The 16,626-nt window shown below is 41.8% G+C and overlaps 1 protein-coding gene across 1 annotated transcript; it reads left to right on the forward strand.

Moving 5' to 3' along the window:
* The first annotated feature begins 9,356 nt into the window (after positions 1-9,356).
* On the forward strand, positions 9,357-13,458 carry LOC121393106 (acyl-coenzyme A amino acid N-acyltransferase 1-like). Its single transcript, XM_041570144.1, has 3 exons — positions 9,357-9,866; positions 10,722-10,924; positions 12,624-13,458. The coding sequence occupies exons 1-3, from the start codon at positions 9,404-9,406 to the stop codon at positions 13,218-13,220; spliced, it is 1,263 nt and encodes a 420-aa protein (XP_041426078.1). The 5' UTR covers positions 9,357-9,403; the 3' UTR covers positions 13,221-13,458.
* Positions 13,459-16,626: the final 3,168 nt, after the last annotated feature.

Genomic DNA, 16,626 nt, shown 5'->3' on the forward strand with positions numbered 1-16,626 from the left:
TGCCTTTATATGGTCACAGAACAACCCCTCAGTGACTTCTAATATCCTTATCATTTACAGTAGGGGGTACATTATCCCTTATAATACATGAATGATACTCAGAGTTCCCTGTATAACTCAGCCTGCAGCCTTGTGCCTTTATATGGTCACAGAACAACCCCTCAGTGACTTCTAATATCCTTATCATTTACAGTAGGGGGTACATTATCCCTTATAATAAATGAGTGATACTCAGAGTTCCCTGTATAACTCAGCCTGCAGCCTTGTGCCTTTATATGGTCACAGAACAACCCCTCAGTGACTTCTAATATCCTTATCATTTACAGTAGGGGGTACATTATCCCTTATAATACATGAGTGATACTCAGAGTTCCCTGTATAACTCATTATCAAAGTCTTGAGATCTTCCTGGTTATTGGGGTAAGGGAAGACAGCAACCAAATATAATTTTAAATACATAGTAACATAGTAAGTTAGGTTGAAAAAAAGACACACGTCCATCATGTTCAACCTTTTAACTTTTTTTAACCTGCCTAACTGCCAGTTGATCCAGAGGAAGGCAAAAATACAAGGCTTTTACAAGGCAGAAGTGAAGAGCAGGGCTGGAGTGGGCAAGATTTTCTCCTATTAAGATTTGCAGTACCCTCGTGGTCCTTTAAGAATAAGTCCCGGTAAAGCTGTACAGGGATTGGATAAGGGGATCATGGCACGGCATTTACAGAGCACATAGAAAGGGATTGCCCTAATCAAAACAATCAAGTGTTATGTGTATAAAATTAAAGATATTTAGATGAACAAATAAGTAGATCTAATAAGGCAATAGTGAGAATTGGGCCTTGAAGTCCAGGTCCTTTGTTAGGGTGCAAACTCATATGTTATGAGAGCAACACATTAAAAGAAACCCAAGTGATTCTTCTGTCTGGGCTGGAGGTAAGGGGTGGTGGAGGTCTGTTGATAAGGAGCATCTTTCTGTTCTAAAACTTAAAGTCACTTGACAGCCAGTTGCATAATTTGTTATGTTTTGGGTAGCCGAGGATGAGGAGAGTATGACAGTGCTTTATTAGCAGGCTCTCATGCAGCCATTATATAACAGTAACTTTCACTTTTAAGCTGTCAGGAAGTATGCACAGTATAAGTCTGGGCACAGTGACACCCGCAGGCCATTTGTATAAACACCCCATATCCCCCCTATAGTAGGAAAGCATTTGGGCAAATGTAATAAACAACAACAATGCATCTTAAAGCAATAATATACATTATTCACATCACATAGTCCTGGGTCCATGCAGGTAGTTTTCTGATTCTTTCAGTATGCCTAATAGTTCACTTTCTTCAGGCCTATTGCATTAGACATCAGGAGTAGGAAAATGTCCTTCATCAAATGGAGCTTCTCCAAAGTCATATCTAACAGAAGCAAGACGACTTGCATTCCATATACGTCCATCAGACATATGTGTACGGTCCTCGCTGGCGTCTCACTTCAAGTGGTGTAGTAAATTTAGATTGTACTTGTTTCAGTATTCCTGGTTTCTTAATTCTGACTAAAGATCCAGGCTGAAAGTGCACTTCTCTTGCACCACGTTTTCTGTCAGTATAAGCCTTACATTTGGCTTGGTGACGTTTCACAATGTCAGTAGTAGATGATTTTGTAGGCACAATATATTGTGGAAGTTTGATGTCTGCAACGTGTTACTTAGTGCGCATCTGTTTGCCATGTAATAATTCAGCTGGAGATGATTGGGTTGTTGCATGGCGCATTGCTCTGTAGTTATGTAGGAACTCTGTTGTAAATACTTTCCAAGATTTCCCAGTAAGATTTGCTGTCTGTAGTGTTTCTTCAGACTTCTGTTGAATCTGTCGATTTCTCCATTTGCTTGTGGCTAATACACTGAAGATTTCCTATGCACAATATTCCTCTCTCTCAGAAAGAATTCAAACTCAGATGAGACAAGCTGTGGTCCGTTGTCTGATATTAACTCCTTTGGATTACCTTCTCTGCTGAAGACTGTAGACAGAAATGTTATTACTGTAGCTGATGTTATATGAGAAACAAAAACAATTTCAGGCCATTTACTAAATTTGTAAACCAGATATTTTTCATTTAAACTGCCTATTAGTGGCTGACTGGGTTCCTTATACCTTCTGGGGCCTCCAGCAGCTACAGGGTGTTTTTAATAGCTCCCAGATACACCTAAACGGTCAGCGGGGTTACTTTAACCCTGAATGAATGATGAATACACCAATATGTTCCTCATGGTAGATATATTACTAGCTATGCCCTTCTTCTGATGTTCTGGACGGCCAACAGAATGCTCTGGGGGCTAGAAATAGTGCAATGATCTGCAGTGTTTGTGAGAATGTAAAATACTCTAATTAAACACATATCAATTGTAAATGGGTTTACAGTAGTGCCTTCTGTGTCATATTATATATGATTTCACATAAAATTATTAGGGAGAGAGGAATTCTCTCTAAGAACTACTGATAGAAAGATTAGAAAAGCAAAACAAACCCTATAAAACTGCAAAAAAAACTGCAGATTTTAAAATAAGAGACCGATAACATATCCTGAGACAGGAAAGTAATTTTGGGCAAAAAAAAAAAGACATGGAAAAGAAACCTGAGAAAAAGAGTTGGATAAAAAAAAAAATTAAATACAAAAGAAATGGTAATAAAGAATAAATCAGATACTGTGCATCCCTCACCTGGGGCAGGAAAAGGATTCCTCTGATTCTACCTTCTCGGACAGGGTACACCAGGTGTGTGGCACAGGGATAATCAGTGTCGGACTGGGACACCAGGGGCCCATCCAAAAACCTTAGACCAGGGGCCACTCTCAGTACTATTATTCTCCATCTCCTCCATCAACCTCTATTCTCCTAGACTGTTTTCTTTACATACTATAATCAATTATTCCATCTATTTGACCTCTTTGTTCTCATAGAAATAGGGAATGGCCATGAAATAGGCCAAAAGTTTAGCAGCATGAGGGGCCACTGACACCTTGGCCCACCGGGAGTTTTCCTGGTATCCCGGTGGGCCAGTCCGACACTGGGGATAATCTTTATAAGAAGGAAGGACCATAACATAAGGATAAACATCATGGTGAATAAGGAAAGGGCTTCCCATTACACCCCATTTTATCAGTCTGAGGAAGGGGGTGGCTGGGTAAAACACCTTGAGAATCTCCACCAGTGGCTGATGCCTTTGCAAGATCCACTTCTATTGTACTGATGTATAAAGCTCGTGACTGGAATATGTCTCCTTTCTCATCCTTTAACCAGGCTCTTATAGTAACAAGCTGCCGAGGTGGGAGGCCCCATACAGGTATCTTCACTTGCTCATCTGCCAGGGAGACCCCAGGTGTAACTGAGAGACCAGCCATGCCTGAGGGTATACATGTGTATAGCTCAGACTTGCAAAGAACACAAACAAGTCGCTAGAGATTATGCATTACTCTGCACTCCAAAATATGTATACACATGAGATCTGATAACCTATAACAAAGATACCCAGAAGAACCAAGAGCTGGAGCAGCATGGTTTATTTTAGGAATAAACCAGTCACAGACCAGCACTACTCTAGAATCATTTGATAGGATAGAAACTTAGATTTATCGAGGCAGAAAACAGCTGGAGCACTGGCAGCCCAACGTTACACAAAATAAAATGAACACATCTCCAGAGGATCCTTCCAATAACTCTGCCGCCCTCTTCTCTGTTGTGCCCAGTATATAGAGCACAATCTTCTCCCGAATTGCCTCACCACAGTTCACAGCTCCCATAGACTTCTCCCTAACTTACTCCTGAATACTCTGGTCCCTAACTTGCACACAATCGCCCCGGGTACTACCCCAAATAGGGTTGCCACCTTTTCTGGAAAAAAATACCGCACCTTCCCATATTCTTGCAGTTTTTTCTTATTAATAACATTGGCATCAAGCATCATTTTTACCGAACAGGCCAGTAAAATACCAGCCAGGTGGCAACTCTAACCCCAAATCAACTCCTTGTTGGGGCAACAGGCTGCTCTTATTGACTAGCACTGCCAGGGACGGATCAGGGGGGTACAGGGGGTACAGTCATACTGGGTCCGGGCATAAAGGGACCCCTGACAGCACCAAAACAAAGCGCCGAAGTCTGAACCGCCGAAGTTCCGAAGTGCCAAAGACCCAAAGTCCCAAACATCCAAAGTCCTGAAGACCCCAATCACCAAAGATCGAAGCAGCGAAAGGAGCTGAAGCCAGGAAAAGACCCGAAGGCGCGAATAGACCCGAAGTTGAAGCCCTGAAGCTGCGAAAAGATCCGAAGGAAACCGAAGAAGTTGTCTTCACCGAGGACAAGAAATAAGAACCTAATGTAAGTTCCACTGAACACCAATGTGTGTTTTTTTTAATCTTATTAAACCCCTGGCCACCAATATATTATTTTAATACTCTATAGGACCCTGGTCACCAATGTTTTTTAAACATCTTCTATGTGGCCCCTGACCACAAATTGTATTTATAACTTGTATGGGGGGGCCTGGCCACCATTTTTAAAAAAAATTTATGGGGCCCCTGACCGCCAATGTTTTTTTTAAATAAATTCTATTGGGCCCCTGACCACAAATTGTATTTTTAACTTGTAAGGGGGGGGGGCTGGCCACCTTTTTTTAAAAAATTTTCTATGGGGCCCCTGACCACAATTTGTATTTTTAAAGTGTAATGGGGTCCTGGCCACCATTTTTGAAAATGTTTTTATGGAGCCCCTGATCGCCAATGTTGTTTTTATACCTTGTGGGGGAGACCCTACCCACCGATGGTTTTTTTTTTAAACTTGTAGGGGGGAGGCTGGCCACCAGTGAAGTTTTTTTTAACTTTTGTGGGGGGCCCTGACCACCAATTGTTTTTTTTTAACTTGTAGGGGGGACCCTGGCAACCAATGGGTTTTTAGAGCCCATGTTTGTGTGGCTTTTTGTTGTGTGGGGTCTCTGGGGTGGGGCCTATGGGAATGGGAGGTGCCTATGGTGGTGGGCAGGGCCCAGACATTTTTGCCCCATAATTTCTGATGGCGGACCTGAGTTCTGCTACCTCTCACCTCTGAGGTGGACCTGGTACAGAACTCCTACATCCATAGTCCTAGCAGCCTCCCACCTGGTCTGGCTCTGCAGTATATGCCTTGCCTTTAGATATTAGAGGAAGGCTCTCCTGCACTTCGTTATATGGGTTCCTGCAGAGAATTCCCCTACAGGCCAAAATTAATATTGCCTTAATTATTTACATCATAAATAAAATGTCTTTTATCTCCGTACATGCTTTTAAAAAATTCAATATCTCAGGAGTGCATGTTGCCAGATCATGTGCGGGTCGATTATAGTTTATGTAGCCATACAGTTTTTGGCTCCTGGACAGTAATCACCTTCATTAGCAAAACTGTAATAACTGGAAAAAAAAAAACACAGAAATATGTTCAAACTTTCATATTCTGCCAAATTTTGAAAAATAAACATGGTAATTAAGAGGGTGTGGCCACAAAAAATGGGCATGGCCAAAAGTATTTCCCCGCGCTGTGCGTGGCAACTGTTTTGTTGCTCTTTTTATTTCCAAAATGTTTGGAGATATGTGTTTGTAGTACCAATGACATTGACACATAACTTGGAAAATTGTTTGCAATCAAAATTTCTTTTAACTAGGCAACATTTTATTTTTGGGTTTACATCCCCTGTAAAGGGGTTGTTCACCTTTAAATGAAATATCAGTATGATGTAGAGAGAGGGATATTCCGAGTCAATTTGCAATAGGTTTTTATTTTTTATTATTTGTGGTTTTTGAGTTATTTAGCAACTCTCCAGTTTGCGATTTCAGCAATCTGGTTTCTAGGGTGCAAATTACCCTAGCAACCATTGATATGTATAAGAGACTGGAATATGAATAGAAGAGGCCTGAATAGAAAGAGGAGTAATAAAAAGTAGTAATAATGATACATTTGTAGCCTTACAGAGCATTTGTTTTTAGATGGGTTCAGTGACCCCCATTTGAAAGCTGGAAAGAGTCAGAAAAAGTAGGCCAATGATTAAAAATATATAAAAAATAAAAAATGAATGTCATTTGAAAAGGTTCTTATAATTTGCCATTTTTAACATACTAACAGTTAACTGAAAGGTGAACCACCCCTTTAACTCCTAAATTAGAGACCAGCCAGTGTGGGTGGCACCCAACAGAGCAAACTCCACCCCTCTCACACATTCGGCTGCAGTTCTTTGGGTGAGTAAGTGTTGGCATGGGAGAAACCTGTCGGTGGAGGTGCCCCTATAGACCTTACATTCAGGGGAGACTTCCTATTGGGGGTGGGACATGACTGCACAAACAGGGGAGCTCCCTGATATCATTGTCCTGTGTCAGAGCAAGCTGCTGCCAGTAGAAATATCACAGTAAACAAAATGTCAATATGGGGCTTGTAATTCACTCAAATTAGAGAACTGCTCAAGGGCCTGGGCAAGTGCAAGTGTTGGAACACTCTCTTCTGTAAGTACAGGTACGGGACTTGTTATATGGAATGCAGGGGACCTGGGGTTTTCTGGATAAGGGATCTTTCTGTAATTTGGATCTCCATACTTTAAGAGGTACATTTACCAAGGTTCGAATTTCGAATTCACGTGACTTTTTCACATGAATTCGATTTTACTCGAAATTCGATTGGGGGGGTTATTTATTAAAGGAGACATTTTGTGTAAAAAATAAGAATGTACCAGTGGGTGATACTCATTTAGATATAGAAAAATTATGCTTAAAAAAGTAGTGTTTCAGGCTGATTTATTGAATATTTCTGCAAAAACCCTAATAATCCCTCCCTTCTCTTCCACTTCCTGCTCCCTAAATTCCTAGTGGCTCTCGGCTCACTGCACTGTAGGACAGGAACCAATCAGCAGCTAGCAGGACCTGATAGGGAACTGAAGGCTGTCTGTGCTTGTGTGACTGCAGGGCTGTGATTGGCTGTCCCCCTCGTACTGTGCTTCTGGAAGGGACCGTTAGGACACGCCCACCCCTCATTTGAAACAGGGACCAGAGAACATCTATAGGAGCTCCAATAAAGGGGCTAATTTTGAAGACAATATAAATTTTTAGCACCCTGTAAAAGCAACACCATATATTACTAATTTTACCGACCCGAAAACTTGAATCTCAATTTTCTCCGAAAAAAACTCGAATGTCAGGAAGGCTACAAAATTGGTCACTGGACCCCTCCCATTGGCTTCTGCAGGTTTTAGGTGGCGAATAGTCAAATCATCGTTTCATTTATAGCGCCGACAAGATACGCAGTGCTTCGAATACTTAAAGGGCCAGAGTGTGATAAATCTTGAACATCTAATCAAAATTTTATTTTTAAATAAGCTTGAATCGAGTTTTGATAATTCCCTAGTCGAATTTGGCGATTTTGACCATAAAAAAAATTTGAATTCAAATTTTCACTTCGATCCTCAATAAATCTGCCCCTTAATCTCCCCAATTCTTCTTGCCGAACTACCAATTTTAGTGAAGTCCGACCAATCCTTTGAAATTATCGTGCGATTAGTGGGATTCGAACGATCTGTCAGGAATTTTTCGGCCAGGTTAAAAAATCTTTGTTGGTCCCAGTGCAATGTATCTATGTTTGCAGGGCCAAGCTGGCAGATCCCCTTTGTTTTCCTGGCAAATTGGTCTTTTTAGTTGATGGTCAATTCGTACGATCGTTCCGAGAAAATCGTGGTCTCACGATGAGGATCGGATCCTTTATCGAATCTCAACATCTATAGCCAGTTTAAGTCTACTAGTAAATCATTTAAACATTGAATGAACCCGGTCGAATTGTTCTGTCAGCAAAAAGGATTAATTATATCTTAGTTGAGATCAAGTACAAGCTACTGTTTTATTATTACAGGACTGAGTGGGGTATAATGTTTAAAGGTTTTACTATTTATTGACATGAGTCACTGAAGCGGCCGTTCAGCAACAGCTAAATATACACTACTGACTTCCAGAAGCCTTGTTCCCTCCTAGGGATTCGGGACAGGTGTCATCTGAGGATATGTACATGGGGCTGAGCCTGGAAACAAGATCGTAATTATTCTTAAAGGAGACATACTATGTAAATGAACCAGTGCATTCAATTCTTTAGATACAGAAGGAATGTGCTTTAAAAAGTAGTATTTCTGGTTACTTTATTGAAAATGTCTGCAAAAACCCAACTAGTTCCGCCCATCTGATCCACTTCCTGCTGCCTCCTTTCCCAGGTTGTACAGGGGAGGCGGCGGCATTCAGCACACTGCACTGTAGGTCAGGAACCAATCAGCAGCTAGCCTGACCTGATAGGGAACTGAAGCCTGTCTTTGCTTGTGTGACCGCAGGGCTGTGATTGGCTGTCTCCCTTTCTACTGTGCTTCTGGCAGGGACGGTTAGGACACGCCCACCCCACATAGACAGGGACCAGTGAAAATCTATAGGGAGCTCCAGTAAAGGGTCCATTTTAATTAATTTACTAATTTACACCCACAAGTAAAACCATCACCATATAGTATACATCACTGCCTACAAATTTTTCTTATTTATTCAATATGTCGCCTTTAAAGGAATTGTTCAGTGTAAAAATAAAAACTGGGTAAATAGACAGGCTGTGCAAAATAAAAAATGTTTCTAATATAGTTAGTTAGCCAAAAATATAATGAATAAAGGCTGGAGTGATTTGATGTATAACAAGTCAGTCAGGACTCTACTTCCTGCTTTTCAGCTCTCTTGGTTTACACTGACTGGTTACCCTGGTTACCAGGCAGTGACCAATCAGAGACTTGAGGGGGGGCACATGGGTCATATCTGTAGCTTTTCAATCTGAGCTGAATACTGAGGATCAATTACAAACTCACTGAACAGATATGTACCATGTGGCCCCCCTTATAGTCACTGACTAACTCAGAGTTAGAGAGCTGAAAAGCAGGAAGTAGTGCTCTGGCTATTATGTTACACATCCAGTCACTCCAGCCTTTATACATTACATTTTTGCCTAACTAACTATATTAGATACATTTTTTATTTTGCACAGCCTATTTATTTACACAGTTTTTCTTTTCACACTGAACTATTCCTTTAATAATTACAGGGTCCCCTAAAGTTATTGCCATTTCTGGTAAGCATGATACTCAGAGGCATTAGATATAATTTATAATCCCAGCCTGGCTCTGACCCACCAACCTGTTCTGCTGCCCAACTTGAGCAGCCACAATAGGAGCTCCTAGGAAAAAAATAAAAATGGCTGCGCTCCACTGCAACGTACCCTGGGCTAGTTTAAAAAAACAAAGGGGCAAGCTGGCAAAAAGAAAAATATTTAGGTGGTGATATCTGGTATTTCAGTCTATTTCAGGATCTGCGTGGTGCTGTTCAGGTTCCCCAGAAATGATTGGGCTTGCCGCCACCCCTGAGGTTTCTCTGGCAGATGAGCCGGTGAGGATTCGAGCTTGGGGGCTCCCCCCGCAAACAATGATAACATTGAGAGCCTGGGTACAGGATGAGAAAGGGGGGATATTCTACTCCAGGGCATTTTACAAGACTGATACTGAGGGCAAAGTGGATCTGGATCAGTCAGAAGCCACAGGAGGAGATTACCAAGGTGTTCACCCTATGGGACTGTTCTGGTCTCTAAAACCAATTACCCCGTACCGGAGGCTGATAAAACGGGATGTTATGGGGAGCCCTTTCCATGTGCACCTGGAGCTGTATCCTACTGTGCTGCTTGTCCCCTCTGAGGATCATATTCCTGCCGTCACTACAGTGGTGGAGAGGTGGTATGTTGCTCCCGGGGTGCGGCGGCTGGAGGTCAGAGATGGACGGGTCCGAGGAACACTTTTCCTCCCACCAGGTGAGATGCAGAAATACATGAGATGAACAAGTGTCCAATTTTGCCAGTTATTTGTGTATATAAATATATACTAACACTTACAGTCCTGTGTCTGTGGGGGGCCCTGGGGCTAAGTCCTAGATTTTCTTGGAATTATAGTTTACGATACTACTACCTCAATTCTCATCACTCAAGATGAGTCACTTTAGACTGGTTATTTTAGGGTCCTGCATAGGGTTGGCACCTTTTCTGGAAAAAAATACCGGCCTTCCTATATATTTATCATTTTTCCCTATTAATAACATTGGGATCAACCATCATTTTTACCGGCCAGGCCAGTAAAATACCTGCCAGGTGGCAACCCTAGTTCTGCATCTTGAATCTAAACCCAGCTCCAATAGGGCTAAGTGACGGAGCCCAGTGGGAGGCATCCTATGGAGCCCAGAGCTAGGAAAGCTATTTTGTTAGATATTTTGACTTGGTCTTCATTAGTAAAAGCTAGTTTCTAGTAATAAATTACTCTATAAGCTTTTAAGCTCTTGAGAACTGGTTGGAATGAACTAGGAGCACCCTTTCCAATTCAACAGTTACCATTCCTTCTGGTCATAAATATACTTGTAGTGCTTGTGATAGTAAATTGAGGGTTTATACATGCAAACTCATGCTGGTAGTGATTGGGGATCAGTCACTGCTGTCTCTAAATGTCATTGAAACACCCTTTCCCGAATCCCAAGCTTTTTTCACATTTAACAAGAAGATCATTCACGCACATTCTTGGTTAAACACTTGGCCAACTATAATATTTTTTCAGAAAAATATTACCAGTTTCAAATTACAGATTAAGCTGAAGGTTAGTAATTCTGTTCTATATTGAAGGTGAAGGTCCCTTCCCAGGAATCATTGACATGTTTGGTGGGATTGGAGGCCTCCTGGAGTTCCGGAGCAGCCTATTGGCCAGTAGAGGGTTTGCCTCGCTTGCCCTCGCTTACTTTGCTTATGAAGATCTTCCAAAATTTATGGCAGTGGTGGACCTCACATACTTTGAAGAAGCTGCACAGTTTTTACTGAGGAACCCTAAAGTATGTATAGATGGTTGTTAGATGATTGTGCCTACATTGCTTTAGGTCCTCAAAGGTTTGGAACTATGGGCAACAATGCACATACTATATTGCTACTAAAATCACGAAACAAGTGTACTAAAGGGTAACTAATGCCTGAGCCCAATACATCATCAACATGCACAGGGTTCACTGATCAGTATGGTATCATGTAGAGAAGTTCAGAGAATGCCAAGCTGGTCTAGTACTGGCAGAACACTGGAGAAGGCCAAGCAAGATAAGGAAAAAATCAGGGGCATAACTACAGAGGAAACAGACCCTGCAGCTGCAGGGGGGCCCATGAGGCCCTAATTCATATACAATTTCAATAAATATTAAATAAAATTAAAACTGGTCAACCTTTAGACATGGGGGCCTGAAAAATAATTTGCTGTGGGGCCCAGTAATATCTAGTTATACCACCTTTCCTCTATGTGGCATCCAGGACAGGGGGTGGGGCACCTGACATTGTGGGGCGAGGTGCGTGACATGATGGGCAGGACACATGATATGGTGGGCAGGATGTGTGATGTTGTGGGCGGGACTATGCTTGTCAATCAAGGAGAACCCGTCTGGCTTTCCATGTTGGAGAACCGAGCAGGTAGTTTTGACCCAAGCAGCCCTTCCGAAAACCAGTCTGTCAGTGTCAAAAGTGGACAGGATGTAACCCTATACAGAAAGGAATGGTACAACATAGGAAAGTTCTCAAGATATGGATCCTCCTTGTCATAGGCAAGTGATACCTCTGTACTAAGCACCATGGGGCAAATTCACTAAAGGGCGAATTGTCGGCAGCAACCGCTTCACCACACTCCATGCCACTTCTCCAGGCACAAATTTGTTACCGCTAAGCTAATTAACTAAAATGTGAAGTTGCGTCCTGGGTGTGGAACGCTGGCAACTTTTCGCTAGCATTGCTTCGACAGTGCGAGCATTTCAAAGCAAACTGATGCTAGCGTTCAACTTCACTAGCACTCTTTCTCTTAGGTTAATTAGAATAGGATAGAATAGTTGTATGGATGTCTTTAATAGTAATATTGGCGCAAATACCTGAAGTGGCCATTTTATCAAACACATGTCCAATCAACCATCATAAAGACAGAAGAGATCCTCTAATGCCCTAGACACGAGCCCACCCTTAAACAAATGTGGCAAGCCCCCTCAATTTAGTTTTAAAAAAAATACTCACACAAAAATAGTTTAATAGTTTGGACTTTTGAAGGCAACCCAGCTTTAAAAAAAGAAAAGTCGTCAGTGTTTTTTCAACTTTAATGCATTTGTGACATACAGGATATGATGTCACTAACGTAAGATTGAGGTAGTAAAATTCACCTATTAGTAAATTTGCAGAGTTACAACCTTTCGCCAGAGTGAAAAGTTGCCTGGCGATAGCATTCGAATGAACGCTAGCGACGATCTCTTTCGCTTGCGAATTGACGTCTACTCGTTAGTAAATTGCGATGTCCCTGCGGAATGGATTTCTGGCGAATTGTCGCTAGCGACGGCCACTTTGCCATTTAGTGAATCTGCCCCTATGTATTAGACACATCATATTCTGATTGATTCCTTCCCTCTGAATCAGACCAGAAGGTCTTATTTTCTAAGTAAATATAGGGCCTGATGTTCTCCTTACCCAAGGAAAGAATACTGTGATTACTAATGTACATTTTGTTTCTTGCAGGTGTCGGGGGATGGAGTTGGAGTGGTCGGAGTGTGCAAAGGGGCAGAGATTGCACTGTGTATGGCCTCTTATCTGCCGCAGGTTCAAGCTACTGTTTGTATCAATGGGGCCAATGCATTATATGGCCATTGTCTTTCTTATGGGAATATTTCCATGGAGGCAATCCCCTACCAGGTACAAAGAACTCAAATAACACATTCAGAAACCATGCATTTTAGTCCCACTGCAGATGACCCAAGGAAGCCAGAATATCAGGACTGTATACTTCCCATAGAGAGAGCCCGGGGCCCTGTCCTTTTCTGCGTTGGGGAGAAAGACCAGAATTATGATAGTTTGTTCTTTGCAAATGAAGCTTTAGCACGGGCAAGGAAAAATGGCAAGCAGAATGTGTATGTGCGGTGTTACCCAGGGGCAGGGCATCTCCTGGAGCCACCCGGCTCTCCTTTCTGCCCAGTTTCACAATCCCCTTTCTTTCCCCTTCCCTTAATGTGGGGTGGGGAGCTTGTACCCCACTGTATAGCCCAGGAAACATGCTGGAGAGAGATGCAGGATTTTCTCCATAGCAATCTTACCCCCTGTACCAAGAGTAAGTTATAATGAACAGGATCAATATTGCTTCCCTGGGGTTTTATTTGCTTTATTCCTGGACGGACTGCACAGTATTGCTGGTCCCCTGTATGAGAGGCGAGAGGGACAAACCTGTAACTCACACACACAGAGGTCATTGTTACCTAACAAATCTTTATAAATGCCAACAAATGATTTATTCCACATACTGTATATCTGCTGATTTCCTTTCTAACACAATAAAATAACAGCAGTAACACAAACTACCAATGGTGTCATGGGTCTAGATCCAAACAATGCTGTGGCAGGACCCCAAGTCTAACTGAAGTGTAAGCCATGGAATTCCCTACCACTCACTGAAGAAGCTGCTCAGACAGTGGAGAAATGTTTTCAAGAAAAGTCCAGTTGCTTTAGACTTAACTCTACTACTAGATTCTGTAAGTGCAAGTTATCTGCCAATCTATTTTCTTATGCAACAAACTGTACATTATATCCTTATAATAATACACAAGAGCCATGAATATCCTGTAAATTATATCCTTATAAACGGTGAGTTCTGATGTCATCAGTTATAAACGGTGAGTTCTGATGTCATTTCTGTCACATGACTCACTGAAATTTGTGTATTATAATAAATAAAGTACCCCCAGTTGTAAAATATGAGGATATTAGAAGTTACCTCGGAGTTCCATGACCTGTATAAAAACACTCGGCCTTCGGCCTCGTGTTTTTATATGGTCATGAAACTCCTCGGTAACTTATAATATCCTTATATTTTACAAGACGGGGTACTTTATTCACTATATAATAATACACAAGAGCCATGAATATCCTGTAAATCAGATCCTTATAAACGGTGCTTAGTGATGTCATCAGTTCCAAAATGGAAAATGAGGTGACAAGATCAAGCTTTCTCCTTTCTCCTCACCTGTCTAGTTTTGACCCAGACAGCTTGGTTTTTGGAAGGGCCCCGGGTCAAAAATTGCCTTCTCAGTTTTCCTAACTAGAAAACGGGGCAGGACTCCCAGTGATTGATGTGGCACTCAGCCAATCGCTGTGTCATAGCCCTGCCCCGTGACATTATCACCCCGCCTCTGCATTATCAGTGTCATGCCAGATGGCAACATCAACCTCTGCCCAGAGTTAATGACAGGCAAAGGTGCCAAAACTGTTTTCTAAGCAACTTCCAATATACATTTCAAATTTTTCACGCAATTCAAATTGTTTTGCACAAAACAATCACAAATTCAAATTGTATTTTCAAAACCACAAACGTGTGATATTTATTAAGCACAAAAAATTCAAATGTAAAACTTCGGAATGTAAAAGCTTGTGAGGTCTAATAGAAGTCAATGGGCGTTAATCTAGGAAAAATTCAAGCAATTTTTTTAATTTGAGATTTTGAGAGGTTTTTTTTGAGCTTTTTTTAACTCATAAATTCGAGGTATTCAAGTTTTTTTTCCATGATTACGTTTTTTTATTTGATTTTTTAATAAATAAGCAAACATTCAAGGTTTTTACATTTGTGAGCTGATTTGAAGTAGAAGTCAATTTAGAAGAAAAAAAAAACTAACATCACAAATTACATTTTTGATACTCTATACTCTGAATGCCTTTGGCTGGAAAAATCCTCATGCTGAAGTAAGAAACTTTCTAAATACAATCAATTAAAAATTCTCCATTGTTTCTGAAATAATCAAGTTTATCTTCACCATTCCTCTCTCAAAATCTGATTCTCTTTATTCTGTCTTCATGCAGCAGTTGGGTGTCAGATATTCATTGACAGTTAAGGTGGCCATGGACGCAAAGATCCGCTCTTTTGGCAACATCGCCAAACGAGCGTATCTTTCCCCGATATGCCATTAACGAGCATGGCTATATCGGGGGTAATCTGATTGTTCAGCCGTATGGGCGAACGATCCGATTACGATGTGCAATGGGCTCTGGCGGAATCGATCGTGTCAAAATCAAACCTGAACGATCGACCAAACGACCGTTCTCTGCCGGACGAAAGCTGTCGGCACTCTCCACACACGATCCGAAAATCATACAAATCCTCGATTCATACGATAGGATCTGTGTGTCTATGGCCAGCTTTAGATCCAATATATCTTATAGGAGGGTTCCTTTCCTAGCAGATGAATTAGAGCTCACTCCAATAACTGATTCAAGTACAAACAGAATCTAACAAAATAACTGCCTTTTGCACAAATTCTGCATGTAGAGAGACATGATGTCTGGTGAGTTTAATAGAGTGATCTCTAATACATATTCTAGGCAAAAGGAGCCCCCCTATAAGATATATTGGATCTAACTGTCAATGAATATCTGACACCCAACTGCTGCATGAAGATAGAATGAAGAGAAACAGATGCTGAGAGAGGGATAGTGAAGATAAACTTGATTATTTCAGAAATGGCAGAGATTTTTTAATTGTTTGTATATAGAAAGTTTATTATTTCAGTTTGCTGAAGCTTTTATTTTATTTAATTTTTACGATAGTTCCCTTTCATAAGACTGATCTGTACAGCCCCTGCCAGTGAATCATTACAATCCTGGGGGTGGCTCTGGGAAGGACGAGTCTTGCCTCTCTCAATATCTTCTGCAGTTCTTTGTCCTGTGAGTAGTCTCCGTCCAGGTAACACATAGAACAGACAGAGGTAAGTGGAAACCTGGGGTGGAGGTGTCCCCATAATCTCTACATTCAGGGGGAGAAGCTTGGGCGTCACACTGCTCCATTTTCCTATTGGTGGAGAAGAGGGGGTGTGTTAGTTAAAGGGGAAGTTAGCAGTGTTGGTAAACATACAATGTTGTGAGGTGTACATACAGTGTTGTGGGGTGTACATACAGTGTTGGGGGGTGTACATACAGTGTTGTGGGGTGTACATACAGTGTTGGGGGTGTACATACAGTGTTGGGGGGTGTACATACAGTGTTGGGGGTGTACATACAGTGTTGGGGGTGTACATACAGTGTTGGGGGGTGTACATACAGTGTTGGGGGTGTACATACAGTGTTGGGGGGTGTACATACAGTGTTGGGGGGTGTACATACAGTGTTGGGGGGTGTACATACAGTGTTGGGGGTGTACATCAGTGTTGGGGGGTGTACATACAGTGTTGGGGGTGTACATACAGTGTTGTGGGGTGTACATACAGTGTTGGGGGTGTACATACAGTGTTGTGGGGTGTACATACAGTGTTGTGGGGTGTACATACAGTGTTGTGGGGTGTACATACAGTGTTGGGGTGTACATACAGTGTTGGGGGGTGTACATACAGTGTTGGGGGTGTACATACAGTGTTGTGGGGTGTACATACAGTGTTGTGGGGTGTACATACAGTGTTGTGGGGTGTACATACAGTGTTGGGGGGTGTACATACAGTGTTGGGGGTGTACATACAGTGTTGGGGGGTGTACATACAGTGTTGGGGGT

Source organism: Xenopus laevis, chromosome 1L, assembly GCF_017654675.1.
Source record: "Xenopus laevis strain J_2021 chromosome 1L, Xenopus_laevis_v10.1, whole genome shotgun sequence".
Classification (NCBI taxonomy): Eukaryota; Metazoa; Chordata; class Amphibia; order Anura; family Pipidae; genus Xenopus; species Xenopus laevis.